Source organism: Loxodonta africana, chromosome 11, assembly GCF_030014295.1.
Source record: "Loxodonta africana isolate mLoxAfr1 chromosome 11, mLoxAfr1.hap2, whole genome shotgun sequence".
NCBI classification, from domain to species: domain Eukaryota; kingdom Metazoa; phylum Chordata; class Mammalia; order Proboscidea; family Elephantidae; genus Loxodonta; species Loxodonta africana.
The window spans coordinates 11920651-11947696 of NC_087352.1; the positions used below are offsets into that span (position 1 = coordinate 11920651).

The 27046-nt window shown below is 46.3% G+C and overlaps 2 protein-coding genes across 2 annotated transcripts in view; one reads left to right on the plus strand and one right to left on the minus strand.

Annotated features, from left to right (window-relative positions):
• Window positions 1-22408, plus strand: LOC111749606 (very-long-chain 3-oxoacyl-CoA reductase-like). Its single transcript, XM_064293809.1, has 11 exons — window positions 1-160; window positions 728-774; window positions 11881-11956; window positions 12179-12289; window positions 12437-12504; window positions 20169-20213; window positions 20384-20418; window positions 20612-20693; window positions 21200-21265; window positions 21546-21695; window positions 21865-22408. Exons 1-11 carry the CDS (start codon window positions 1-3, stop codon window positions 21979-21981), a joined length of 957 nt encoding a protein of 318 aa, XP_064149879.1. The 3' UTR covers window positions 21982-22408.
• Window positions 22219-27046, minus strand: part of EXOC3L2 (exocyst complex component 3 like 2) — a 38637-nt gene continuing 33809 nt past the window's right edge. Inside the window, exon 12 of the mRNA XM_064293808.1 lies at window positions 22219-25602. Coding sequence (XP_064149878.1) covers window positions 25314-25602 — 289 coding nt within the window. The 3' untranslated portion in view covers window positions 22219-25313. The remainder of the gene's footprint in view (window positions 25603-27046) is intronic.

A 27046-nucleotide genomic window follows, 5' to 3' on the forward strand; every position in this document is an offset into this window, starting at 1 on the left:
ATGGTGGCGTGGTGGGATGCGCTGGGCGTGCTGGGCGCCCTCACCGCCGCGTGGCTGATGCTGAGGGCGGTGTGGGGGGCGGGCCGCGCAGTCTATGTCTACCTGCTGCCCTCAGTCCGCCGGGACGCCGCTTGGCTCCGAGCGCACGGAGCCTGGGCAGGTGAGGGCTCCGCGTCCCGCAGGTACGGGTGGGGGATGCAGGGACGAGGACAGATGAAAGGTGAGGGTCACCCATTTGGGCAGGGGCAGGGAGGGAGGCTCCAGGAAGCAAGAGCGATGAAGAACGAGGGCACCCGGGCAAGGGAGGCATGAAGCTCCCAAACCTGAACCTATACAGGTGAGTGGACCAGGTGTGGGAAGGGGTCCTGGACCCAGAAAAGGCGCCAGAAGGGCTGGGGGTGGGGGGAGGGGAGGGAAAAGAGACGGCGAGGGATAGACCTGGGCCGAGCTGAGGTTAAGTCCAGGCACAGCTCCCCCTCGGGCTGGAGAAGCACCTGAGCAAGGTCTCCAAGAGAGGAGGTCATCCCCCCCCACTTCCACCCTCTCACCCCTCACCCCCCACCCTCCCTACCCCCATCCCCACCACCCGCCCCTTCACCCCCATCACCGACACCTCCTCACCCCCCACCCTCTCACGCTGTGCCCCCCACACCGACCCCCACACCCCTACACCGCCAACCCCCCTCACTCCCCCCACCCCCACCCCGCTCCTTTTTTTCTCCTCCAGCCGTTACCGGAGCCACCGACGGCATAGGCAAGGCCTACGCACATGAGGTGAGCTGAGCTTTGGAACCTCGCATTGGAGCCTTGTGGTTGGTGGTAACTTCTGGGATTTGTTGGCCTATCAGCCGCTCCTACTAGACTGCTACTTTTTTCTGCGGTCTGTCTGGCTGCTTCGGACGTCCTCTCCTCCAGCTAACCTTCCCCCTGCCCCCCAGGCTGGAGTCACAGACTTACACTGTGCTCTTACCGCCCCCTCTCCTTCCTCGTGGGTAGTGGTTAAGAGCTAGGGCTGCTAATCAAAAGGTTGCCAGTTTCAGCCCACCAGGCACTCCTTGGAAACCCTGTGGGACAGTTCTGCTCTGTCCTATAGGGTCGCTCTGAGTAGGAATCCACTCCACAGCAATGGGGTTTTTTTTGGGTTCTCCTTCCTCAGCCATTCAAAATGTATTTACTGACCACCTGTGATGGTCCCTGGGTGTTGCAAATGTTTAAGAGCTGGACTACTAGCCCAAAGGTTGGCTGTTTGAACCTACCTGAAAGGTTAGTGGTTCAAAGGTGCCTTGGAAGAAAGTCCCGGCAATCTGCTTCAGATGGTCACAGCCGTGAAAACCCTATGGAGTGCAGAGTACAGTAGAGTTGAAATCGGCTCTACAGCAACTTTTTTTTTTTTTTTTTTTGTTATCATGGTTCCAGATGTTGGGGATACAACAGTGAACAAAACAGATTAAAAACAAAAAAAGACCCTGCCCTTAGGGAAACAGATGTAAACAAGATCAATAAATCAAATCCACAGTGTCAAAGGTTGTTGTTAATTGTCCTTGGGGAGACCCCATGTATGCAGAATAGAACTGTGCTCCATAGGGTTTTCAAGGCTGTGACCTGTTGGAAGCAAATTGCCAAGCCTGTCATGCTTGGTGGAGCACTGTTGGCATAGCGGTTAAGAGCTTGGCTGCTAACCAAAAGGTCAGCAGCTCAAATCCTCCACCTACTCCTTGGAAACCCTGTGGGGCAGTTCTACTCTGTCCTCTAGGGTAGCTATGAGTCCGAATCAACTTGATGGCAGTGCATTGGGTTATCATGCTTGGTAAAGTAGAGGGTCAGCGAAAGAAAGGAAGACTCTCAACGAGATGGATTGACATAGTGGCTGCAACAAGGGGCTCAAGCATAACAACGATTGTGAGGATGGTGCAGGACCAGGCAGTGTTCCGTTCTGTTGTACTTACGGTTGCTATGAGTTTGAACTGACTCGACTTGGCACCTAGCAGTAACAGTAACAACAATCTTCCGAGGCACCTCTGGGTAGGTCTGGACCTCCAACTTCCGGTTAGTAGTAGAGCACTTAACCGTCTGCGCCACCCAGGGACTCTGTGCCAAATGATAAAAAACCAAACCTGTTGCCACTGAGTAGATGCCAACTCATAGAGACCCTATAGGACAGAGTAAAACTGCCCCATAGTGTTTCCAAGGCTGTATATATATAAAGAATAATGTGATGAATCCGTGAAACATCTCATAACATGGATGAATCTGGAGGGCATTAAGCTGAGTGAAATTAGTCAGTTGCAAAAAACACATATTATATGAGACCACTATTATAAGAACCCAAGAAGAGGTTTAAACACAGAAGAAAGCATTGTTTGATGGTTATGAGGATGGGGAGAGAAGGTGTCATAGATTGACTATATGGAGCCCTGGTGGCCTAGTGGTTAAGAGCTATGGCTGCAAACCAAAAGGTCAAGAGTTTTAATCCACCAGGCACTCCCTCAAAACCCTATGGGGCAGTTCTACTCTGTCCTGTAGGGTCACTATGAGTCAGAATCCACTCAGTAGCAATGGGTTTGGGTTTTGTTTTATATATGCATATATACATATTTTTTTCATTGTTGTTGAGAATATACACAGCAGAACACACCAATTCATCAATTCCTATATGTAAAATCCAGTGACATTGATTACATTCTTCAAGTTGTACAGCTGTTCTCATCCTCCTTTTCTGAGTTCTTCCTCCCCCATTAGCATAAACTCACTGCCCCCTACATTTCTTGTCAAAACTTTCAAGATGCTGTTGTCAGTTCAATCCCATATAGATAAATCTTAAAAGAGCATAATGCTCAAGGCTAAACTATTGTCTGGTTTTAAGAAGAATTCAGGGGACATTTTTGGTGTAAGGTTTCAAGATTATATCAGGGCAATAGTTTCAGGGGTTCATTCAGCTCAATGGCTCCAAAAAGTCTGGAGCTCATGAAAATTTGAAATTCTGTTCTGCATTTTCCCCCTTTTGATCAGGATTCTTCTATAAAATATTTTATTAAAATGTTCAGTAATGGTAGCCGGACACCATCCAGTTCTTCTTGGCTCATGGCAAAGGGGGCAGTTGTTCATGGAGGCAGTTAACTACACATTCCATTTCCCCCACCTATTCCTGACTCTCCTTCTTCCTCTGTTGCTCCAAGTGAATAGAGCCCAATTGTTGTACCTTGGATGGCTGCTTGCAGGCTTTTAAGCCCCCAAGCACTGCCTGGAATAGAAGCATCAAACATCCCAATTAACCGGGATGTCCTATGAAACGTGATCCTACACCTCCCATGAGGTGTTTGGTTGTGCATAAGCAACCTCAGCAGCTCTACTCTTTGTTTTTCCTGTCACTATTGTAAATATACTTATCACACCACTTTTGTCTATTCAAAGTTTTACAGGTGTACAGTTTATTGACAGCAATTACATTAATGACCTGTTGCCGTCGAGTCGATTCCGACTCATAGCGACCCTATGGACAGAGTAGAACTGCCCCACAGAGTTCTCAAGGAGCGCCTGGTGGATTTGAACTGCCAGCCTTTTGGTTAGCAGCCATAGCTCTTAACCACTATGCCACCAGTCCTACTCTTAATCAGTGCAATCTTTCCATCACTATAAACCGGAAGTCAGTACTCCATTAACAATAACCCCGTTTCCCCCGCCCCCTACCTCTAGTAACCACTAATAAACTTTTTTTTAAATTGTGCTTTAGGTGAAAGCTTACAGCTCAAGTTAATTTCTCATACAAAAATTTATATACAAATTGTTATGTGACATTAGTTGCAATCCCTGCAATGTGACAGCACACTCCCCCTTTCCACCCCAGGCTTCTTGTGTGCATTCAACCAGTTCCTGTCCCTTCCTGCCCTCTATCCTGCCTCTGGACAGGAGCCACCCATTTGGTCTCTGGTTAACTAAGAAGCACACCCTTCATGAGTATTATTTTATGTTTTACAGTCCTGTCTAATCTTTGTCTGAAGAGTGGGCTTTGGGAATGGTTTTGGTTCTGGGTTAACAGAGCGTCCAGGGGACCTTGTTTCAGGGATTCCTCCAGTCTTTGTCAGACCATTAAGTCTGGTCCTTTTACATGAATTTGAGCTCTGCTCCACACTTTTCTCTGGCTCTGTCTGGGACTTTCTGTTGTGTTACCTGTCAGGGTGGTCATCAGTGGTAGCCAGGTACCATCTAGCTCTTCTGGTCTCAGAGCGATGGAGTCACTGGTTTATGTGGACCTTTTGTCTCTTGGGCTAATATTTTCCTTGTGTCTTTGGTGTTCTTCATTTGCCTTTGCTCCACGTAGGTTGGGACCAATTGATGCATCTTAGATGGCCGCTTGCTAGCTTTTAAGACCTCACATGCCACACACCGAAGTGGGATGCAGAACATTTTCTTAACAAATTTTGTTATGTTTGTTGACCTATATGTCCCCCAAAACTATGGCCCCAGCCCCAGCTACTCTGTCCCTCAAAGTGTTTGGCTGTGTTCAGGAAATTTCTTAGCTTTTGCTTTGCCCCAGTTGTGCTGACTTCCTCTGTATTGTGTGTTGTCCTTCCCTTCACCTACAATGATTCTTGTCTACTATCAAGTTAGTGAATTCCCCTTCCCTTCTGTCTCAGTCATCTAGTGCTGCTATAACAGAAATACCACAAGTGGATGGCTTTAACAAAGAGGAGTTTATTCTCTCACAGTCCAGTGGGCTAGAAGTCTGAATTCAGGGTGCCAGCTCCAGGTGGAAGGCTTTCTCTCTCTTGGAGGAAGGTCCTTGTTATCAGTCTTCCCTTGGTCTGGGATCATCTCAGCACAGGAACCTCAGGTCCAAAGGACACACTCTGCTGCTGGGGCTGCTTTCTTGGTGGTATGAGGTCCCCCTGTCTCTCTGCTCACTTCTCTCTTTTGTATCTCAAAGAGATTGGCTTAAAACACCTTCTAATCTTATATATCTTATCAATATAACTGCCACTAATCCATCTCATTTCATCATAGTGATAGGATTTACAACACATAGGGAAATCGCATAAAATGGTGGACAATCACACAATATGGGGACTCATGGCCCAGCTAAGTTGACAGATATTTTTTGGAGACACAACTCAATCCATGACACCTTCTCTCCCCACCCTCATATCCAACAAAGAATGCTTTCTTCTGCGTTTAAACCTTTTCTTGAGTTCTTATAATAGTGGTCTCATACAATATGTGTTCTTTTGCAACTGACTAATTTCACTCAGCGTACAGATTCGTGCATGTTGTGAGATGTTTCATGGACTCATCATTATTCTTTATCATTGCACAGTATTCCATTGTGTGTACCTATCATAATTTGTTTACCCATTCAACTGTGGATGGGCACCTAGGTTGTTTCCATCTTTTTGCAATTGTGAACAGTGCTGCAATGGTCATGGGTGTGCGTATATCTATTTGTGTGAAGGCTCTTATTTCTCTAGGATATATTCCAAGGAGTGGGATTGCTGGATTGTATGGTACTTCTATTTCTAGCTTCTTAAGGAAGGATGATTTTTCAAAGTGGTTGTACCATTCTACATTCCCACCAGCAGTGCATAACTGTTCCAGTCTCTCCACAGCCTCTCCAACATTTATTATTTTGTGTTTTCTGGTTTAGTGCCAGCCTTGTTGGGGTGCAATGGTATGTCATTGTGCTTTTGATTTGCATTTCTCTAATGGCTAATGCCCCCACATTTCTGTCAGTATGTCATACTGTGGGAGCTAGCGTGTTGCTGTGATGCTGGAAGCTATGCCACCAGTATTCAGATACCAGCAGGGTCACCCATGGCAGACAGGTTTCAGCTGAGCTTCCAGACTAAAACAGACTAGGAAGAAGGGCTCAGCAGTCTACTTCTGAAAAGGTTTAGCCAGTGAAAACCTTGTTAATAGCATGACTTGGATTCAGAATCAACACCCATGGAAGCTTGTTGTTGTTGTTAGGTGCTGTCGAGTCGGTTCCGACTCGTAGCGACCTTATGCACAACAGAACGAAACACTGCCCAGTCCTGAGCCATCCTTACAATCGTTGTTATGGTTGAGCTCATTGTTGCAGCCACTGTGTCAGTCCACCTCATTGAGGGTCTTCCTCTTTTCCACTGACCCTGTACTCTGCCAAGCATGATGTCCTTCTCCAGGGACTGATCCCTCCTGATAACATGTCCAAAGTATGTAAGATGCAGCAGCAGTCAAGAAATCAAATGATGCATTGCATTGGGTAAATCTGCTGTGAAAGACCTCTTTAAAGTGTTGAAAAGCAAATATGTCACCTTGAGGACTAAGGTGCATCTGAACCAAGCCATGGTATTTTCAATCACATCATATGCATGTGAAAGCTGGACGATGAATAAGGAAGACCAAAGAAGAATTGAAGCCTTTGAATTGTGGTGCTGGTGAAAAATATTGAATATACCATGGACTGCCAAAGGAATGAACAAATCTGTCTTGGAAGAAGTACAACCAGAATGCTCCTTAGAAGAAAGGATGCTGAGACTACATCTTACATACTTTGGACGTGTTGTCAGGAGAGATCAGACCATGGAGAAAGACATCATGCTTGGTAGAGGGTCAATGAAAAAGAAGAAGACCCTCAAAGAGAGAGATTGACACAGTGGCTGCAATAATGGGCTCAGGCATAACAACGATTGTGGGCATGGTAGAGGACTGGGCAGTGTTTCATTCTGTTCTACATAAGGTCGCTATGAGTCAGAACTGACTTGACAGCACCTAACAACAACAACAACAATGGCTAATGACCGTCAGCCTCTCCTCATGTATCTGTTAGCCACCTGAATGTCTTCTTTGGTGAAGCGTCTGTTCATACCCTTTTCCCATTTTTTTAATTGGGTTGTCTTTTTGTTGTTGAGGTGTTGCAGCATCTGGTAAATTTTAGAGATTAGACCCTTATCAGATATGTCGTAGCCAAAAATTTTTTCCCCGTCTGTAGGTTCTCTTTTTACTCTTTTGGTGAAATCTTTTGATGAGTGTAAGTTGGATTTTTAGGAACTCCCAGTTATCTAGTTTCTCTTCTGGTGTCTGTACATCGTTAGGTATGGGTCATATACTATTTATGCCAGGTATGAGGGCTCCTAGCGTTGTCCCTATTTTTTTTCTTCCATAAACTTTATTGTTTTGGATTTTATATTTAGGTCTTTGATCCATTTTGAGTTGGTTTTTGTACATGGTGTGAGGTACGGGGCTTGTTTCATTTTTTTGCAGATGGATATCCAGTTATGCCAGCACCATTTGTTAAAGAAACTGTCTTTTCCCCATTTAACGGAGCTTGGGCTTTTGTCAAATATCAGCTGCTTATGTTGTTATTGTTAGGTGCCTTCGAGTTGGTTCCGACTCATAGCGACACTATGCACAACAGAACGAAACACTGCCCGGTCCTGTGCCACCCTCACAATTGATCCATGTACAGGTTCCTCATGAACACAATCAAGTGTTCCAGAATTCCCATTCTCCACAATGTTATCCGTAATTTATTATGATCCACAAGTCGAATGCCTTACCATAGTCAATAAAACACAGGTGAACATCTTTCTGGTATTTCTGCTTTCAGCCAGGATCCATCTGACATCAGCAATGATATCCCTGGTGGATGAGTTTAGGTCTGGCTTCTCACTTCTGTTCCATTGGTCTATTGTTGTACCAGTCTGTTGTTGTACCAGTACCAGGCTGTTTTGACTACCGTGGCAGTATAATAGGTTCTAAAACCAGGTAGTGTGAGGCTTCCCACTTTGTTCTTCTTCTTCAGTAATGCTTTAGTTATCTGGGGCCTCTTCCCTTTCCATGTGAAATTGGTGATTTGTTTCCACCCTTTGAGTTTTAGTTTTTTCTGTTTTTGAGTCTAAGGCATGTCTCTTGTAGGCAGTATACAGATGGATCATGTTTTTTTAATCCATTCTGCCACTATCTCTCTTTTTTGGTACATTTAGTCTATTTACATTCAGTGTAATTATTAATAGATATTTTTATGAATTTAATGCTGTCATTTTCATGTATTTTCTTCTGTGGTGTTGACAGTTTCTTTGTTCCGTTAATTTTCTGTGCTGAGTCATTTTTTTTTTATTGTATTTTAAGTGAAAGTTTACAATTCAAGTCAGTGTCTCACACAAAAACTGTTATGTGGCCCTAGTTGCTCTCCCTACAATGTGACAGCACACGCCTCCTCTCCACCCTGTATTTCCTGTGTCCATTCAACCAGCTCCTGTCCCTCTCTGCCTTCTCCTCTCGCCTCTGGACAGGAGCTGCCCACATAGTCTCATGTGTCCACTTCAACTAAGAAGCACACTCCTCACCAGTATCATTTTATGTCTCATAGTCCAGTCTAATCCTCATAAGTGCCTCAAGTCCTCTTCACTTTCAGCAAACAAGGTTGTGTTATCTGCATATTGCAATTTGTTAATGAGTCTTCCTCCAGTCCTGATGCCCTGTTCTTCTTCATATAGTCCAGCTTCGCAGATTATCTGCTCAGCATATAGATTAAATAAGTATGGTGAAAGGATACAACCCTGATGCACGCCTTTCCTGACTTTAAACCACTCGGTATCCCCTTGTTCTGTTCAAATGACTGCCTCTTGGTCTATGTACAGGTTCCACACGGGCATGATTAAGTGTTCTGGAATTCCCATTGTTCGCAATGTTATCCATAATTTTGTTATGGTCCACACAGTCAAATGCCTTTGCATAGTCAATAAAATACATGTAAATATCTTTCTGGTACTCTCTGCTTTCAACCAGGATCCATCTGACATCAGTAATGATATTCCTCGTTCCACATCCTCTTCTGAATCTGGCTTGAATTTCTGGCAGTTCTCTGCTGATACACTGCTGCAACAACTTTTGAATGACCTTCAGCAAAATTTTACTTGGGTGTGATATTAATGATATTGTATGATAATTTCCACATTCAGTTGGGTCACCTTTCCTTGGAGCAGGCACAAATATGGAGCTCTTCCAGTAGGTTGGCCAGATAGCTCTTTTCCAAATTTCTTGGCGAGGAAGAGTGAGCACCTCCAGCGCTTCATCTGTTTTTTGAAACATCTCCATTGGATTCTGTCAATTCCTACAGCCTTGTTTTTCAGTGCAGCTTGGGCCTCTTCCTTTAGTACCCTTGGTTCCTGATCATATGCTACCTCCTGAAATGGTTGAACATCAGCCAATTCTTTTTGGTTCAGTGACTCTGTGTATTCCTTCCATCTTCTTTTGATGCTTCCTGCCTTGTTCAATATATGCACATAGTATTCTTTGATATTGCAACTCGAGCCTTGAATTTTTTCTTCACTTCTTTCATGGATTAGGATTTACAATACATAATTTGGGGGGACACAATTCAATCCATAACATCCCTTCACACTATGACACAGCCTCAACCGCTCAGATGCCTGATGGGTGCTCAGTTCCACAGATCCTGTCACCCTGTGAGAGGAGGTTGAGAGGGTCAGACCTGCACCAAAAATGCACCCAGTTGATGGGCCACCCATTCCACAAGCATTTGCTACTCCTCTGTTTCCAGGGGAAGGACATTTGGGGCTGAAGGGGCTGCACATCAAAGGCCCGGAGGCAGGAAGGGGGCACTTGTGGGGGCTGGATGGACAGTCTGCTGTGCCAGGCTTTCCATAGAGGAGTGGGGGCATGAGTCTCAGGCCCAACCATGCAGGACAGAGTGTGCTTCTGTCCCAAGGACACTCGGGAGCCATGGCAGGTTCTGAGCAGGAGAGAGGTAGAGGCAGGTTTGTGCTTTAGAAAGACCCCACTGGCTGCTGAGTAGAGGGTAGGTGGGAGTGACACTGGGACTCAGGACGAGGGAGGGGCTGGACTGGGTCTGTCACAGTCACCCTGTGTTCCCAGTACCACCTAGCAAAGAGCAGGTGCTCAGTAACCACGTTTTGAATGAACGTATGAAGGAAAGAAGGATGGAAGGAAGGAAGGAAAGAGGGAGGGAGGGAGGGAAGGAAGGAAGGAAGCAGAGAAGCAAGAAAGGAGGGAAGGAGAGAAGGAGGGAAGGAAGGAAGCAGAGAAGCAAGGAAGGAGGGAAGGAGAGAAGGAGGGAAGGAAGGGATACCCAAAGTAATGGATGCCGATATCACTGAGGATTAAAGCCGAAGCCTGTACTGGGACATGCAAGGCCCTATAACCTGGCCCCCGTCACCTCGCTGAGCTCATATACAATTGAACACTTCACTCAGTGTACCCTTGGACCCCATGCTGTCCTCTCAGATGCCACCAGGACCTTTGCACTGCTGCTCCTTCTACCTGGAATACTTTATCTCCAGAATACAGGCTCCCTGAGGGCAGGCTTTTGCTTTTCTCTTTTGCTCGCTTCTCTATCCACGGTGCCTGCAACGCCGTGTGACCTCAGTCAGCATTCAGTAAATCTTTGCGTAAAAATGGCGTATTGGGACATCTGATCTCTAAGTTCAGGAGAGGGGAGAATCACCATCAGCATCAACAGCCCAAGGCTGATTCCTGTGAGGCGGAGGGCAGACGTACCTCCTCTCTCCAACCTTTTACCAACTCTGACACCAGCTGTCCCTCCCACGGCACTCTCTAATTCTCTGCTGAGTTTGATAATTCATTTTAATAGCCACACAGAACTCAAGGACCTTACTTACAGTTATTGGGTTTATTAGGGAAGTAACAGGTTACAATTCAGGATCAGAAACGACTCAGGATACAGATCTTCCATTAGAACAGCCTCCTAGCCGTGCGCACAGGCAGGCCTCTCTCGGTCCCTCGGTCTCTCGGCCTGGCCTCTGCCCTGCTCTGGCAAATGTTACAAAGCTCTTTAGCTCCACTGGTAAGTGCCCAGAGGCACCTCACTCCTCCAGTAAGCCCCAGCTCAAAGACCCTCAGCTTTCTTGCCCCGTCGACCAGGAAGCCCACTGTACCTACCATCTCAGGCTGACTCTGCTGCTACCGGTTGTCTGTGGCACTTGCTGCTGCTTCTCGACGTCTTGCGCCATCTCTGGTGTTACAGCTGTTTCTTGGGTCTAAGGGGTTCTCAGCTCAGGGACCCAGATTCCAAAGAACAAGTTCCACTCCCCGCTCTTCTTTCTTGGTGGTAGTGAGGTCCCCCTCTGCTCTGGAATTGGCTCTCTTCCAATCCTAGGAGGATGGCAAAACTGACCAAACCCCTCGTTAGAGTTCCATACACCTTATTTGCATGTCCCCCCCCCCTTGAAGGCTGAGGTGCACCTGACCCAAGCCATGGTATTTTCAATCCCATCATATGCATGTGAAAGCTGGACAATGAATAAGGAAGACCAAAGAAGAATTGATGCCTTTGAATTGTGGTGTTGGCAAAGAATGTTGGATATACCGTGGACTGCCAAAGGAATGAACAAATCTGTCTTGGAAGAAGTACAACCAGAATGCCCCTTAGAAGCAAGGATGGCGAGACTGCATCTTACATACTTTAGATGTTGTCAGGAGGGATCAGTCCCTGGAGCGGGACATCATGCTTGGCAGAGTACAGGGTCAGCGGAAAAGAGGAAGACCCTCAACGAGGTGCATTGACACAGCGGCTGCAACAATGAGCTCGAGCATAACAACGATTGTGAGGATCAGGACCAGGCAGTGTTTCCTTCTGTTGTGCGTAGGGTCGCTATGAGTCGGAACAGACTCAACGGCACCTAATAACAACAACCACCCCCACAAGGGTTCCATGCACCTTATTTGCATTATTAGCAAGCTGTCCAATGCCCTTGGTGGGCCAAAAAACACCTCATTTGCGTAGTTCCGCCCAATCATTTGGTGGGAGTTACACAGCCTTAACAAGAAAGGCCATATAAAAACGATCCATGGCATTGCAGTTTGTTGCGTGTATGCATGAATGAATCAATCAATCCCCTGTAGCTCGCCAAGAGAGGCCTGAACATCGTCCTCATCAGTCGAAACCTGAACAAATTGGAACAGGAGGCAAAGGAGATAGGTGAGACCCAGGAGCTTGGGCTGGGAAAGCTCCAGGGCCGGGGCTGGGGCAGCAGTTGGGGCTGGACTGGTGGGGGGGGGCATGGTCAGGGCTGGACGGGGCTGATTGGGGGTGCACCCAGGGAAGGTACAGGGACAGGTGCTGGGTGGGGACAGGGGCGAAGCAGGGGTGGGACTGGACTGCAGCTATGGGTCTGGCTTGGCCTTGCACCCTCCCCACCAGAACGGCTTCATGGCACCTTGACACGAGTCATCCAGGCCGACTTCACCGGGGGCTTGGAGATCTACGGAGCCATTGAGGAAGGACTGAAGGGCCTGGAGATTGGAGTACTCGGTATGTCCTCGCCTGCTCTCGGGAGCCCCCCCCTCAACTACCCCCACGCTCAACTCACCCCGACCCCGCGGGCCCTCCCTCTGACCCTGTCCAGTTTCCTTGGGACTGTCAGAGTGACACAAGCCATGTGTGTGTCCTCTCGTTCAGTGAACAATGTGGGCATGCTTTATGATGAGGGCTTTTGGAAAATGCTCGACGTCGAGGACCCAGCCAAGGTGAGTGAAACCCGGCATTAGCCTGCCGGTGGCGCCTCTTCCTCTGACTTTTTGCTGCCCTCTGTTGGAAAACCGGCACAATACACTGACTTTGTTAGGACCGGGTAGTCCATCGCCTTCTGCAGGAAAATTGTTTCAGAAGCTACAAATTTATGACGTCTGTGGTGCAAATGAGGGCCCTTTTGATGGGGCGCCCTTCTGCAGTGCCTAACCGGTACAACTGTTCAGGATGGGCCTGAGCCTACCCTTTTTTTAAAAATTGCAGTGGAAATATACACAAAAAGACCACCAATTCAACAATTTCCACGTGTACAATTCGGTGACACTGATTGCATTCTTCATATTGTGCAACCCTTATCGCTATCCTTTTCCAAATTATTCCACCACCATTAGCACAGGCTCAGTGCCCCCTAATGGTTCTGCCCTTTTATATTCCACTTCAAGGAGTTACCCTCATGGGAGACCAGTGCCTGCCATCTGGAACATATAGATTTACACGTTTTTATTTGGAAACCGTGGTGGTGTAGTGGTTAAGTGCTACGGCTGCTAACCAAAAGGTCTTCAGTTCGAATCCGCCAGGCGCTCCTTGGAAACTCTACGAGGCAGTTCTACTCTGTCCTATAGGGTCGCTATGAGTGGGAATCGACTCTAGTCGGAATCTACTCGACGGCAGTGGGTTTGTTTGTTTTTGGTTTTATTTGGGATCACCCTTCTTCTAGTTAAAATTTAAAAAATACTTTATTGTGTTTTTGGTGAAAGTATACACAGCAAAACAGCTTCCCATTTATCAATTTCTACACATAATATTCAGTGACATTGGTTACATTCTTTACATTGTGTCGAAGTTCTCATTATTTCAGTTCTAGTTGTTCCTTTCCCTTTAAATTAGTCTCACTGCCCCTCAACCTTCCCATCTATGCTTTAAAATAACTGTTGCATTATTTGCAAGCTGTCCAATCCCCCTGCTGGGCTAAAAGCACCTTATTTGCGTAGTCTACTCAATCGATTGGTGGGAGTTGTATACGGATAATTTTTAAAAAGAGAGCATTACTCAAGGGTGACATTCTTTCATTTTGAGCTAACCTGTTAAGGGTGACTTCAGGGCATAGTTCTGGTTCAAGATTTAAAGACTATCTCAGAGCAATAGTCTTGGGAATTCCTCTAGTCTCATTAGGTCCATTAAATCTAGATTCTACGAGAATTTGAAGTTTAGTTGCACATTTTTCTCCCTTTCTATCAGGATCCGTCTACTGTGACCCTGATCAGAACCTTTGGTAGCGGTAGCTGGCACTATCTAGTTCTTCTGATCTCAAGGTAGAGGAGGCTGTGGTTCACGGAGACCTTTTGTCCTGTAGTCCAGTTCCTTCTCTGACTCTCTAGTTTCCTTCCTTCTCTTTTGCTCCAGATTAATAGAGACCAATATTTGTATCTTAGACCCCAGGGACTACTCACCAAACTAGGATATACAGCATCAACTTTATGAACTGTACTATGTCAATTGACTGGCTTGCTATTTGGGACCATTCTTGAGCTCACAGCTTCTTTTCTCTTCATCACCTGTGCACATATGTCCACACTTCTTCCAATGGATGTCACATGGTCGCTGTACCTCTCTCAACAGCTGATCCCTTTTGACTAATTAAATATCCTTTTCTCTAGTGTTTATTTTTTGAACTAAAGTTACACTTAAAGAGTCAAATGTTTCTATAAGGCTTGTTAAAGAAAATAGTATGCCCCTGTTTCCATTTCCTGTTCCCTAGGGCAGGGTTTCCCCACCTCAGCACTACTGACATTTGGGCCTAGATGATTCTTTGTTGTGGGAACTGTCCTGTGCATTTTAGGAAGTTTAGCAGGATTCCTGTTCTCCACCCACAAAATGCCGATAGCACTCCCCCCTTTAGTTGTGGCAACCAAAATCGTCCCTTGGGGAGCAAAATCACAACTGGTTGGAAGCTATTATTCTAGAGGCTACTACTTTCAACCTTTTAAGAAATATAGCCTCATACATTTAAATAATGTTTATAGTGTCCATCTTTTTTTTTTTTTTTGGCTTTAACAAACAGAAGTTTATTCTGTCAGTTTAGAAGGCTAGGAGTCCGAATTCAGGGCAACAACTCCAGGGGAATCCTATCTCTCTCTGTCGGTTCTGGAGGAAGGTCCTTGTCATCAATCTCCCCCTGTCTAGCAGCTTCTCAGCACAGGGACACCAGATCCAAAGAACATGCTCTGCTCCCGGCTCTCGTTTCTTGGTGGTATAAGGCCACCCTGTTGCTCTGCTCACTTCCCACTTTTGTATCTCAAAAGAGATTGGCTTAAAACACAACCTAATCTTATAGATTGAGTCCTGCCCATTAACACAACTGCCTCTAATCCTGCCTTATTAATATCATAGAGGCAGGATTTACAACACACGGGAAAATCACATCAGATGACAAAATGATGGGCAATCACACAATACTGGGAATCATGGCCTAGCCAAGTTAACACACATTTTAGGGGGACACAATGTAATTCATAACATGTATTTACCAGCATACACCCTTAGAAAATAGCTTTAAAGAATAAAGTTATTTGTAATTAACTTATCCGCTTAGTTGGAAATGACTCTTCATAAATAGCCCATGGAAGTGCAGAAACAACAGCTCTTAAAAACAGTGCTAACAAATCATTCCAGAGCTTTACTATTAATTTCTAACATCTCTAAAACAGGATTTACCATGTTAGAAAAAAAAAAAAAATCAACCTGGTCATAGGTTTTCAAAAATTCTAAACTGTTGAAATTTTATTTCAAAGACACTTAACCATATAAAATACAACCTACTCTCAAAACAATTAAAGAAAAAAAAGTGCAGCTATTGATACCACTTAGGCACACTTAGCACCTCATGGGATTAGTTATTTTGGTTTGATGGTTTAAGGTCATGGCTTCATGGGACAATCCAGTCAATTGGCCTAATGGTGTTGTTTTTTTTTTTTTCAGTCTTGGCCAGTATCTAGTGACTACCCACAATAGAGAGCCCTGGTGGGGCAGTGGTTAAGAGCTCAGCTGCTAAACAAAAGGTTGGCAGTTCGAATCCACCAGCCACACCTCTGAAACCCTATGGGGCAGTTCCACTCTGTCTTGTAGGGTTGCTCTGGGTTGGATTGGACTCAAGGGTAATGGATTTGGTTTTGGTTTCCCTGCAGTGGGATCATTTCTCATTCACATACGCCTGTGCCCTCCATCACAAACACACACCCTTTCAGGCCTTCCATCCATCGGTGTGGTATTTCATAGATGTGGCTGCAAGGGAATATGAAAACACTGTTCAGAGCTAAGCCATGTAGTGGAGTATGATTACTTTTCCTTTCTTGAACAACTTTTTATTCTCCCTGGAGTTAGTAATTGTCTTGATATTTTTCATTGTTATGGGTTTCCATGCCCTTCTCGTTACATCAAGCTATAATCCAAAAAATGTCCAACCGTATCAGCTATTCTAACCAACTTCATCTTTGTGTGTGTGTGTTTGTTTTTTTTGTAACAGCTTTATTGAGATATACCACAAAGTTCTCCCTTTTAAAGTGTAGAATTCAGTGGTTTTTAGTATATTCAAAGAATTGTGCATCCACCACTATCTAATTCCAGAATATTTTTATCACCCCCTCCACACACACACACACACACACACACACAGCCCATATCCATTAGCAACCATGATCTACTTTCTGTCTCTGTGGATTTATCTATTCTGGACATTTCATATAAACAAAATCATACAATATGATTACATTATATTTGTTGTAGTTAGTTGGCTTCAAGTCGATTCCAACTCATGGTGACCCTATGCTCCATAGGGTTTTCAAGGCTGTGACCTTTCAGAGGAAGATCACCTGGCCTAATCTCCCGAGTAACCAATTTCATCTTGGAAATCTCTCCAAAGGTTTTCTGTCCTGCTTCTGTCTAGACTGGTTGCCTTCTGTGGCAGGAATCTTGGGACCTCCCTTCACCTTCATTCCAGGGAGCCCCTGTTTCCTCTGTCACAGGTCATAGCATGTTTTGGTTTACTCCTTCATGTTGTTGAAGCATACCCTTTAGTAATCTCCTGAGAAAGGAGACTTGGATGGTAGAATTTTTAGTTCTTTTTTTTAATCAGTTGTGTGACTTTGGGTAAATGACTTCATCTTTCTGATACTCAGTTTTCCATCCATAAAATAGGAATAAATATTTTTGTTGGCTTCATAGGATTGTTATGAGAGTGGAATGGAATAAGGCACATAAATGGCATAATGCACATAAACTTTGGTTGTGTGCTTAATAAATATTAGCTATTATTATTAGATATAATGTTAGCTAGTATTACTAAACATCAGCAAAACAGAAAAAAGTTTGTTTTTTAAATAAAATTCAAATGCATGCTACAGCATGGATGAACTTTGGAAACATGATGTTGAGTGAAATAAGCCAAACACAAAAGGACAAATATTGTCTGACTCCACTTATATAAGGTATCTAGCTAGAAGAGGCAAATTCATAGAGACAGAAAGTAGAATAGCAGTTACTATGGGTTGGAGGAAGGGAGAATGGAAAGTTGTTGTTTAATGGGTATAGAGTTTCTGTTTTGGCTGATAAACGTGTTCTGGAAATAGTGGTCATGGTTACACAGCAATATGAATGTACTTAATGTCACAGAATTTTGCACTTTAAAGTGGTTCTGATGGTACATTTTGTTATGCATATTATACCACAATTAAAAAAGAACCTATCAAAAAAAATAATACCAATCTTTTCCAAACTGTTCCAAAGGCTAGAAAAAGGGTCCACATTTTCCGAGGCATATGATCATAATACCAAACCTTGACAAGGAAATTACAGGAAAGGATAATTAGAGATCAATGTTGTTCAGTAATATAAATGCAAACATCCTAAACAAAATAATTAGCTAAGAAAGCTCTGTGATATATAAGAAGAATTACACATCATAACTAAGTGAGCTGTATTCCAGGAATGCAAGGATAGTTCAGTATCTAAAAATCAATCTATATAATTCATCACATTAACAGAAAAAAAGGGAGAAACCTCATATGATTATCTGTAAAGATACAGAAAAAGTATTTGTTAAGAATGAACATATGTCCATTATTTAATTTTTTAATTAGGAATAGAAGGAAAGTGTTAATCTGACAAGCAAACTACAAAGAACTAGCAACAAGCATCATACCTAATGGTGAAATGTTGAACGCTGTTCCTATGAGATTGGGAACAAGACAAGGAAGTCTGCTACGACCTTGTCGTGGACTGAATTGATTCTCCCCAAAATATCTGTCAACTTGGCTAGGTCATGATTCCCTTGTATGAGTGTACAATTGTTTACCATTTTATCATCTGATGTGATTTCCCTGTGTGGTAATTCTCATCACCATGATGTAATAAAATGGATTAGCAGCAGTTGTATTGATGAGATCTACAATATTAGATAATGTCTTAAGCCAATCTCTTTGAGACATAAAAGAGAGAAGTGAGCAGAGAGACAAGGGGACCTCATACCACCAAGAAAGCAGTGCTGGGAGCAGAGCGCGTCCTTTGGACCTGAGGTTTCTGTACTGAGGTGCTCCCAGACCAAGGAAAGACTGATGACAAGGACTTTCCTCCAGAGCTGACAGAGAAAGTCTTCCTTGCAGCTGGTGCCCTGAATTCAGACTTCTAGCCTACTGGACTGTGAGAGGATAAACTTCTCTTTGTTAAAGCCATCCACTTGTGGTATTTCTGTTACAGCAGCACTAGGTGACTAAGACAGACCACTCCTATTCAGCATTTTACAGGAGATGCTAGCCAGTGGAACCAGGTAAAAAAGCAAATCATATTTATAAGGCTAGGAAACAGGCTGCACTTGTTAATTGTTAAGAAATAAAATTGCTAAGGAATACAATTGTTAAGAAATACAATTGTCATTATTTGCAGATGACAGGACTGTATATATAGAAAATCAGGAAGAATTTATTAATCAAGACAGTGAATTTTATAGCTATAAACTAGCAATGAATAATCATAAAGTAATTCTTTAAAAAAAGGATAACATTTATGATAGTAGTAAGAGACATCAGATACCTAGAAATAAATCTGACAGAAGATATGCAAGACCTTTCCTTACAAAAAACCATAAAACATTGCTGAGAGAAATTTTAAAAGAACTGAAAAGGAGGGATATACGATCGACTCAACGGCACACAATAACAACAACAGTTTTTCAAGGAATCTTTTTGAACGTATTGTATTCATTTCCCACATATGTGAGTATCTTACAAAGAAACAGATTTCTACCAGTGAAGTTGCTGGGCCAAAAAGGTGTGTGCACTTAAATTCTAGGAAAAAAGCTACTAAAAGGTCAACAGTTACTCTTATGCAAAGAAGAGAAGGGGCAGGGGAACTAAATCACTGGAAATGGAACAACAAGAACACAATTAAAGAGAATGCTGACACATTGTAAAAAATGTATAATGTCACGGAACAATTCCTTTAAACCCAAAACAAAAAACCCAGTGCGGTCGAGTCGATTCTGACTCAAAAAACAATTCCTTTAGAACCTGTCAAATGGGAACCTAATTTGCTGTGTAAACTTGCACTCACACAATATTAATAAAAAAATTTCATTCCATGTGTTTTAGTTTTCTAGTGTTGCTATAACAGAAATACCACAAGCGGATGGCTTTAACAAACAGAAATTTATTTCCTCACAGTAAAGTAGCCTAGAAGTCCAAATTCAGGGCATCAGCTCCAGGGGAAGGCTTTCTGTCTGGAGGAAGGTCCTTGTCATAAATCTTCCCCTGAACTAGGACCTTCTCCGCGTGGGAACCCCAGGTCCAAAGGATGCGTCCTGCTCCTGGCACTGCTTTCCTGGTGGCATGAGGTCCCCCTGTCTCTCCACTCCCTTCTCACTTTTATATCCCAAAAGAAACTGGCTCAAGATACATCCAAACCCTGGTGGCTTAGTTGTTAAGTGCTACAGCTGCTAACCAAAAGGTCGGCAGTTCAAATCCACCAGGCACTCCTTGGAAACTCTATGGGGCAGTTCTACTCTGTCCTATAAGGTCGCTATGAGTAGGAATTGACTTGATGGCAGTAGGTCATCAACCCGACTGCCACCCATTCCCCCTCATTAACATCATAGAGACGGGATTTACAACACAAAGGAAAATCACATCAGATGACAAAATGGTGGACAGTCACACAATACCAGGAATCATGGCCCAGCCAAACTGATACACACATTTTTGGGGGACACAATTTAATCCATGGCACCATGCAAACATGGTAATATTAAAGGTATATTCAATTAAATAGATTATTAAAACTAAAAAAAAAAAAAAAAAAATTCCAGGAGGTGCTACTTTTAAAAAATGGGTTCTCTTAAAAATGAGTTTTTGTTAATGGGGTAAGAACAACTCAGAAAAGGAGGGTGAGAATAGATGTACAACTAGAAGAATGTCATCAATGTCACTGAATTGCACAGGTAGAAACTGTTGAATTGGCCTATGTTTTGCTGTGTATATTCTCAACAAAATAAATAAATAAAATTTAAAAATAAATAGATTCTGTGTAAAAATATAAGCTACAAAATGAGAAAATGTGGGAGTTGTAGGTAGGGCTGATGAAGGGAGGGAGTGATTGGGTCCCTTTTCTTCCCCAGAGGCTCTCGGATATTGTGAACTGCAACATGATGTCGGTGCTCCAGGTGAGGCTGGGCCAGGAGCAGTGGGTCTGAGGTCATCCTGAGCATGCAGGGTGGCCCCCAGCACCCTCAGCACCGGCACGGAGGAAGCTAGAGGAGTAGGGGTGGATCTGATAAGGAGGGAGGAGAGGATTGGAAAGGGGAAGACAGGGTCTCCCTACTCTTCTCCCCAGATGACTCGAATTATCCTGCCCCAAATGGTCTCCAGGTATGAGCCAGCTTCTTTCTCTTCCAACCTCCAGGCTTTTTCCTTTCTCCAGCTGCCCCACTCACGTTTCCAACTCTTCCCTGTCCCTCTGAGCGTCTCAGGGCTTCGCCTAAGGGATGGGGCTGGGGAAACGCCTTGGACCCTTTCCTCCCCCGGACAGTCACTACCTTCCAACCACTTCTTGCTCCTCCAGGCGCCGAGGCATCATCATCAACGTCTCTTCTCTGTCTGAAAGCCGCCCCAACCCATTCCTAGCAGTCTATTCGGCCACTAAGGTACCCAGACTCCACAGGTCCGGGCTGTGCTGCCCAGGCATGAAATCCCTCCGTTAGCGCCCTCCTCAGGCATTGAAGGTCATGGTGAAAAACTCTTGAATAGGGGGGTTAAGTGCCACTTAAGTCTGGGCCTATTCATAGGTCAGACGGAAATCTGGGGCACAGCCCAGTGGGGAAAGCCAGAACTTTTTTTTTTTTAAAGAAGCAGAGACCGGGAATCTAGAGAACAGCCTGGAGCTAGCAAACACCTGGAGGCTGGAAGGAGGCGAGGGAATTAAGAGACTGGCGTCTATTCTAATAGAGACTGGGTGTGCGGGAATAGGGGAGGGTTTAGAACGAGGAGGCACTCAACTGTCAGGAGTTTGGCCTTGAGCCTGGAGGTCTTCTGGAACCTCGAGGTGTTCTCAAACAGGGAGAGGGGTGGGTGAGGGAGTCCGTGGGGCGCGAGGTTCAGCTTGGGTGGGGCTCTCCGTCCTGGGACCCTACGTCTCTCTCTTCCTCCACAGGTCTTTGTGCGAAACTTCTCCTTGGCGGTGGCCGCAGAGTACTTGTCTGAGGGGGTCATTGTGCAGGTGCCGGGCTCAGAAGGGGCTTAGCGATCCAAGGGGAGGGGGTTGGGAGCTTAGAGACAGTGAGGCTGCTGGGGCCGGGGCGCACAGGGGGCGGGGTCCCCTAGAGGACGGTGATTCAGGGTTCCAGTGGGGAGGTGCTCGGGGGCGTGGTCTCACGGGGGCGGGGCCTCAGGCGGTAGCCCTAAGACCCTCGTGGGATGGCAGCGAGTGAGATTCCGGGAATGGGGCGGGGGCTCAGGCTGGAAGGGAGGTCCTTTCTTTTACTCCCTCGTTCCTGCAGACGGTGAGCCCTGCTGTTGTCTCCACAAATATGAACCGTCGCCTCCAAACCGGATTGCTGGTGGAGAGTCCCGAAGACTGGGCTAGGCAGGCGGTGCACACCCTTGGCCTGTCCTCCCACACCTCTGGGTGCCTCAGTCACGCGGTGCAGGTGACTTCATGGGGCCTTCACAGGCAGAGGACTGGGGGGACATTTCCAGGTCTAAGTCCACTGATCCTCAGGAGGAGAGAGAGGCCCCCACCCTGGGCTGGGGTAGAGGGGAAGGGCTGAGATGCCCAAGAGTGAGTGGGTACTGATCCGTGGCACTTTTCCTTCCTAGAGTTTCCTGCTGTCTCTCGTGCCCACTTGGCTTACTTGCAGTAGATGGGGAGTCAAGCTTATGCCTCTATTGGTGGCCTGGCTTAGTGGCAAGAAAAAGGCTGTGGAGAGGGAGTGAGGCAGGCGCGGTCGCTGCCTGTCCACTCCTCTTTCCAGAATCCTGGCCGAGGGATGTTGGCGATGTGAACAAAGATGCCCTACACATTGGAATAAAAGGGCAGGCAGACCATTGGAACAGAATCGGACTCCTGAACTAACCTGGACACTTAGTGATAAAACCTCTGGCAGAAAGATGGAGTTTTTGACATGTGGCACCAAGACAACTACATAACCATTTGGAGGAAAAAAAGAAATATATATATATATATGTATATATAATTGTAGCTGTGATAGTTGCACAGCTTTGTGAATGTTATGTTATGTTAGGTGCCATCGAGTGGCTTCCCACTCCTAGCAACCCTATGTACAAGTCAACAGAACGAAACATTGCCCAGTCCTGCGCCATCCTCACAATCCTTGCTCTGCTTGAGCCCATTGTTGGCAGCCACTGTGTCAATCCATCTAACTTTGTGGAAATACAGTACTAAAAGCCACTGGTTTGTACAATTTTTTAAGGGTGGAACTTTAGGGTATGTGAACTATATCTCAAAAATAATTTAAAAAGAGAGGGGTCAAAATATAAAATTGGAAACACTTCTCACATGCACCAACATAAACTCCAAATTAATTAGAAACTTCTATGTAAAAAAGGAAACACACAAGGACCAGAAGAATACCTGGGTGAATTCCTTTCTGCCTTGGAAGTGGGAGCGTCTTTCTAAGTAAGTCTTTTCTAAGTGTGACTTAAAGGCAACAACAACAAAAGACCATTAGCAAATATTGAACTCTAGTTAATGATATGCAGGTGAATAATTTCAGGAAAATGTTCCGATGTCTGCCACTTAGCTTGAAATGCATTGGAGTTGGAGGGCGCTGATTAAGGGGTGCAGGGGTTCTTTTGGGGGTAATGAAAATGTTCTAACGTTGATTGTGGCGATGCTTACACAACTCTGTGTATTAAGGGCCGTTGAGTTGTACACATTAAATGAGTGAACTGTATGATATGTGAATTATATCTCAATAAACTGTTTTGAAAAATAGGGGTAACAGCAGCCGCTGTGGAAAACAGTTTGGCGGTTTCTCAAAAAATTAAACAGAGAATTACCACATGACCCAATAATTCCACTCCTTGATATATGCCCAAAAGAACTGAAAGCAGGGACTCAGACAGATACTCGTACACCAATGTTCACTGCGGCATACTTCACAATAGCCAAAAAAATGGAAACAACCCAACTGTCCATCAACAGAAGAATGAATAAAGAAAAGTTTGTGTCTCCACACAATGGAGATTATTCAGTCACAAAGAGAAATGAAGCTCTGATGTCTGTTATGACATGGATGAATCTTGCAAGCATGACACTAAGTGAAATAAGCCAGACAGAAAAGGACAGGTATTGCAGGGGGAATTGATTCCAACTCATAAGGACCCTATAGGACAGAGTAGAATTGCCCCATATGGTTTGCAAGGAGCGTCTGGTGGATGCAAACTGCCAACCCTTTGGTTGGCAGCCATCGTTCTGAACCATTACGCCACCAGGGTTTCCGTGAACTATCTAGAACAGGCAAATTCATAGAGTCAGAAAGTAGATTAGAGGTTATCAGGGGCTGAGGGGAGGAAGGAATGGGGAGTGAACACATAATGGCTACAGAGTTTCTCTTTGTGGTGATAAAAATGTTCTGGAAGAGTGATGATGGTTGCATAATGGGAATATAATTAATGCTGTTGAATTGTACGCTTAAAAATAAACTGGTAAATTTTATGGGAAAAGATGGGGACACCAATGTCTGAAAAGAACAGGGCCAAACTGAGGTTAATTCCAGTTTAATTAAATGCCTACATATTGCAACATGTTGCTGATTCCTCAGACTCCTCCCCTAGATATCAATGGCCTTGAATAGTGTGGGAGTAGTTTTAGGGGGGCTGAGTGGTAGAATTTTCCCCTTCGGTGCAGGAGGCCGCAGTTCGATTCCCAGCCAATGCACCTCATGTGCAACCATGACCTGTCTGTCACTGGAGGCTTGTGTGTCGTCATGATGCTGAACAGGTTGCAGAGGAGCTTGCAGACTAAGACTAGGAAGAAAGGCGTGGTGATCTACTTCAGAAAAGCACCAATGAAAACCCTATGGATCACAACTGTCCCGTCTGCAACCGATCATGGGGATGTCGCAGGACCAGGCAGCATTTAGCTCCCTTGTGCGTGGGGTCGCCAGGAGTTGGGTGATTCCAAGGCAGCTAACAACAGCAATGAGACGGGTATGGCTTCTGTACATCCTACCTCGACCTGGGCAAAGAGCCCTTAAACAATTCCACAGGGAGAGGCAGCTGCTTGCCCAGGGTCACACAGCCCTCGGGCTCCAAGAGTCCTGCGTCTCCACCTTCCCGAGTTCAAACGTGCATGAGGTTCCAACCCCAGCCGCAACCCTGACCGCTGGCTGCCTCCTCCTTCCGACTTCTCAGAAAGAAAAAAAACCCATGTCAGGAAGCATCCGTCATGCGCTGTCCAGCAGGCCGGAGGGGCAGGAGTCAGCAGGGAGGTGACCTCAACATCTCCGTGGGGACCAGGATCCGGCGGGGCTGGGGTTGAGAGGCTGGGCTTTTTCCCACCCTGAGACTTTCCTGCGTCAACCCAGGAGGGCGCCCTGGATGCCGCCGCCCTGCCCCCCACCTCCTTCCTCTCTTGACGCGGCTTCCCGGCTGAGGATGGATGGCAGGGCGGGCCAAGGTGGAGTCGACAAGCCCGGAAAAGACCAAGAGGCACTTTGGAGTTGCCAGGATGAGAGACCCTTGCTCAGAGCGGCCAAGGACCTGCCGCGGAGTCACACAGCCCGGGGACTCGGTGCGAATGAGAAGGCCTGGCCTCCTGGCCCCAACAGTGGCTCACTCAGCCCCCAGGAGCTGGCCCCCAGCCCGGCCTTGAGAAGCCCTTGGCCCTGCCCCCGTCCTTCCTCCCCCCACACACTCGGGACTCGGCCCTTCCTTGTGTTAAATAGAAACCTCTTTATTCTAAGTATCGTACATTTCTTAATACACTGGATTTGGGCCAGACCTTGAGGTGAGGGGGAAGGAGGGCTGGGATATTTTTGTGGAACCTTCCAAATACCACCCCACCCCTCCAAGCTCGGGGGAGGAGGCGCTGGGAACTAGCTGTGTGGCCTTGGGCAAGTCCTTGTCCCCTCTGGCCTCAGTTTCCCTTCTGAGTTTGGGAATGGGTGAGAAGATCCCAAAGGATCTTTCCATTCCAGGGGTCTGTGGTCCCAGACGGGGAGTCAGGAGTGGGGCCTACAGGAAGGACAGTTTGTCAGCAGCAAAGATGGGGGGCACTGAGGTGGAGGGGACCTGGGGGCGTCTCAGAGCTGGTCCCGGGGTCGTGCTGGAGACGTAGGTCGAGGCCGGGGCAGACAGGCCAGCCTGGGCCTGGACAGCCGGGAGAGCGGAAGGCGGCCCAGGAGGAGTGGGAGGCCGAGGCAGAAAGGCGGGCGGGGCACCGGGATGTCTGCGAAGAAGGCGCGGTCTCGAGGGGTTGCCAGGGCGCCCCCCTCGGACAGTTCCAAGTCCCGGGCCACAGCCAGGATCTCATGGCGGGCAGCCGCGTTGCGAAGGCCCCGGATGTCGAGGAGCGCCGCCACGTGCTTCCGCCTGGGGACAGAGGAGTGGACAGGTACATGGGGTCCTCGGCGCCAGACACACACCCAGCCCCGATGTGTACCCCACCCAACCCCTCTCCCGGGCAGGGACCGGCCTCAGTCACAATCCCCAAGAACCCTCGTTCTACACTCAGCTCTGGAACCCCTTGGTCCCCTCCAGGCCCCTCCCCTCGTACCAGCCCCCACCCCTCGCACCAGCCCCTCCACATCCCTGCCCTCACAGCCCCCTCCACACCCCTCCCCTAGTACCAGCCCCCTATCTTCGCACCAGCCCCCTCCACATCCCTTCCCTCACACCAATTCCTTCCGGACCCCTCCCCTCACACCAGCCCCTTCTGGATCCCCCTGGCCTCCAGCCAACCATTTCCAAATTCTCACACTCACGCTCAGTCCAGAGCCCTCACCTCCAAACCCAGCCTTGGAATCTTCAGCTGCATCCCAGCCTCAGCTCCTGATTAAAATAACTTTCAATCTTCACCCCAACCTACCTCAGACATCTTTCCCTAAATTCCTATTCCAGTACCCTCACCCCTATTTAAGCTCCGGACACTTCGGCAAACTCTAAATTTCTTCTTCACTTTCATCACAAATGTAGCCCCACGATCACCACTCAGCTCACTAGCGTTCACCCGTATTCCCATGCTAACTCTCACCTCACCCAAAGTCCAAGCCTGGAACCTTCTTCACCACTGCAGTTCCAGAACCCTCATCCAAAACTCAACTAAGATCTCTCTTCCCAGAACTTCATTTCCAAATTCAGCCTTGGAACACTTACCTCACCCCCAATCCAGTCCCAGAACCATGCTGACCCAAAATTCCACTCCAGAACTAAAACTGGGAATCCTCACTCCAACCAGAAACTTCATACTCAAAACCAACTCTATTCTACAACCCTAAACCCAGCATTCTGGAACCTTCCCCTTTACCCTCCAACTCAGCTCCAGATCACTGATTCAAAACACAACTCTAGAACCACCACCATATTTCAACTCAAGATCCTAAACTCAACAGTTATTTCAAGAACATCCATTCCAAAAGAGCTCTGGGGCCTCAAGGTCTTCCCCTCGCCACAACCCAGTGGAATCCTCACCACCACTGCAGCTCCAAAACACCAATGCAAACTTAGGCTCGAGAACCTGCCACCTCAACCCAGCTCTAAAACACGGCCCCCAAACCCAGCTTTGGAACCGCTACCCTCAGCCCAGCTTGAGAACTCTCAACCCGAGTTCTAGGTTCTTGACCCAAGATTCAAGTTCAGAAACCCCAACCTACCAGGAATGCTGGAACCCCTGTCTCCATGTGATGCCAGGACTCTGTGCCTACCAAGGCCATGGGTCCTACACCTCAGAAGCAAAGCGATCAGTCCTGAGTCAGTTCCAGAACCTTCCTCAACTCTAAACCCTAACCTCTAGAACCTAAACCCAGGCCATGCCTTG

Excerpts from the sequence above, each read along its gene's own strand:
- LOC111749606 (XM_064293809.1), top strand. The coding sequence starts at position 1 with ATGGTGGCGTGGTGGGATGCGCTGGGCGTGCTGGGCGCCCTCACCGCC. Across the intron at positions 12,290-12,436 it reads CCTGGAGATTGGAGTACTCG|TGAACAATGTGGGCATGCTT; the intron begins GTATGTCCTCGC and ends CCTCTCGTTCAG. Across the intron at positions 21,696-21,864 it reads GCCTCAGTCACGCGGTGCAG|AGTTTCCTGCTGTCTCTCGT; the intron begins GTGACTTCATGG and ends TTTCCTTCCTAG.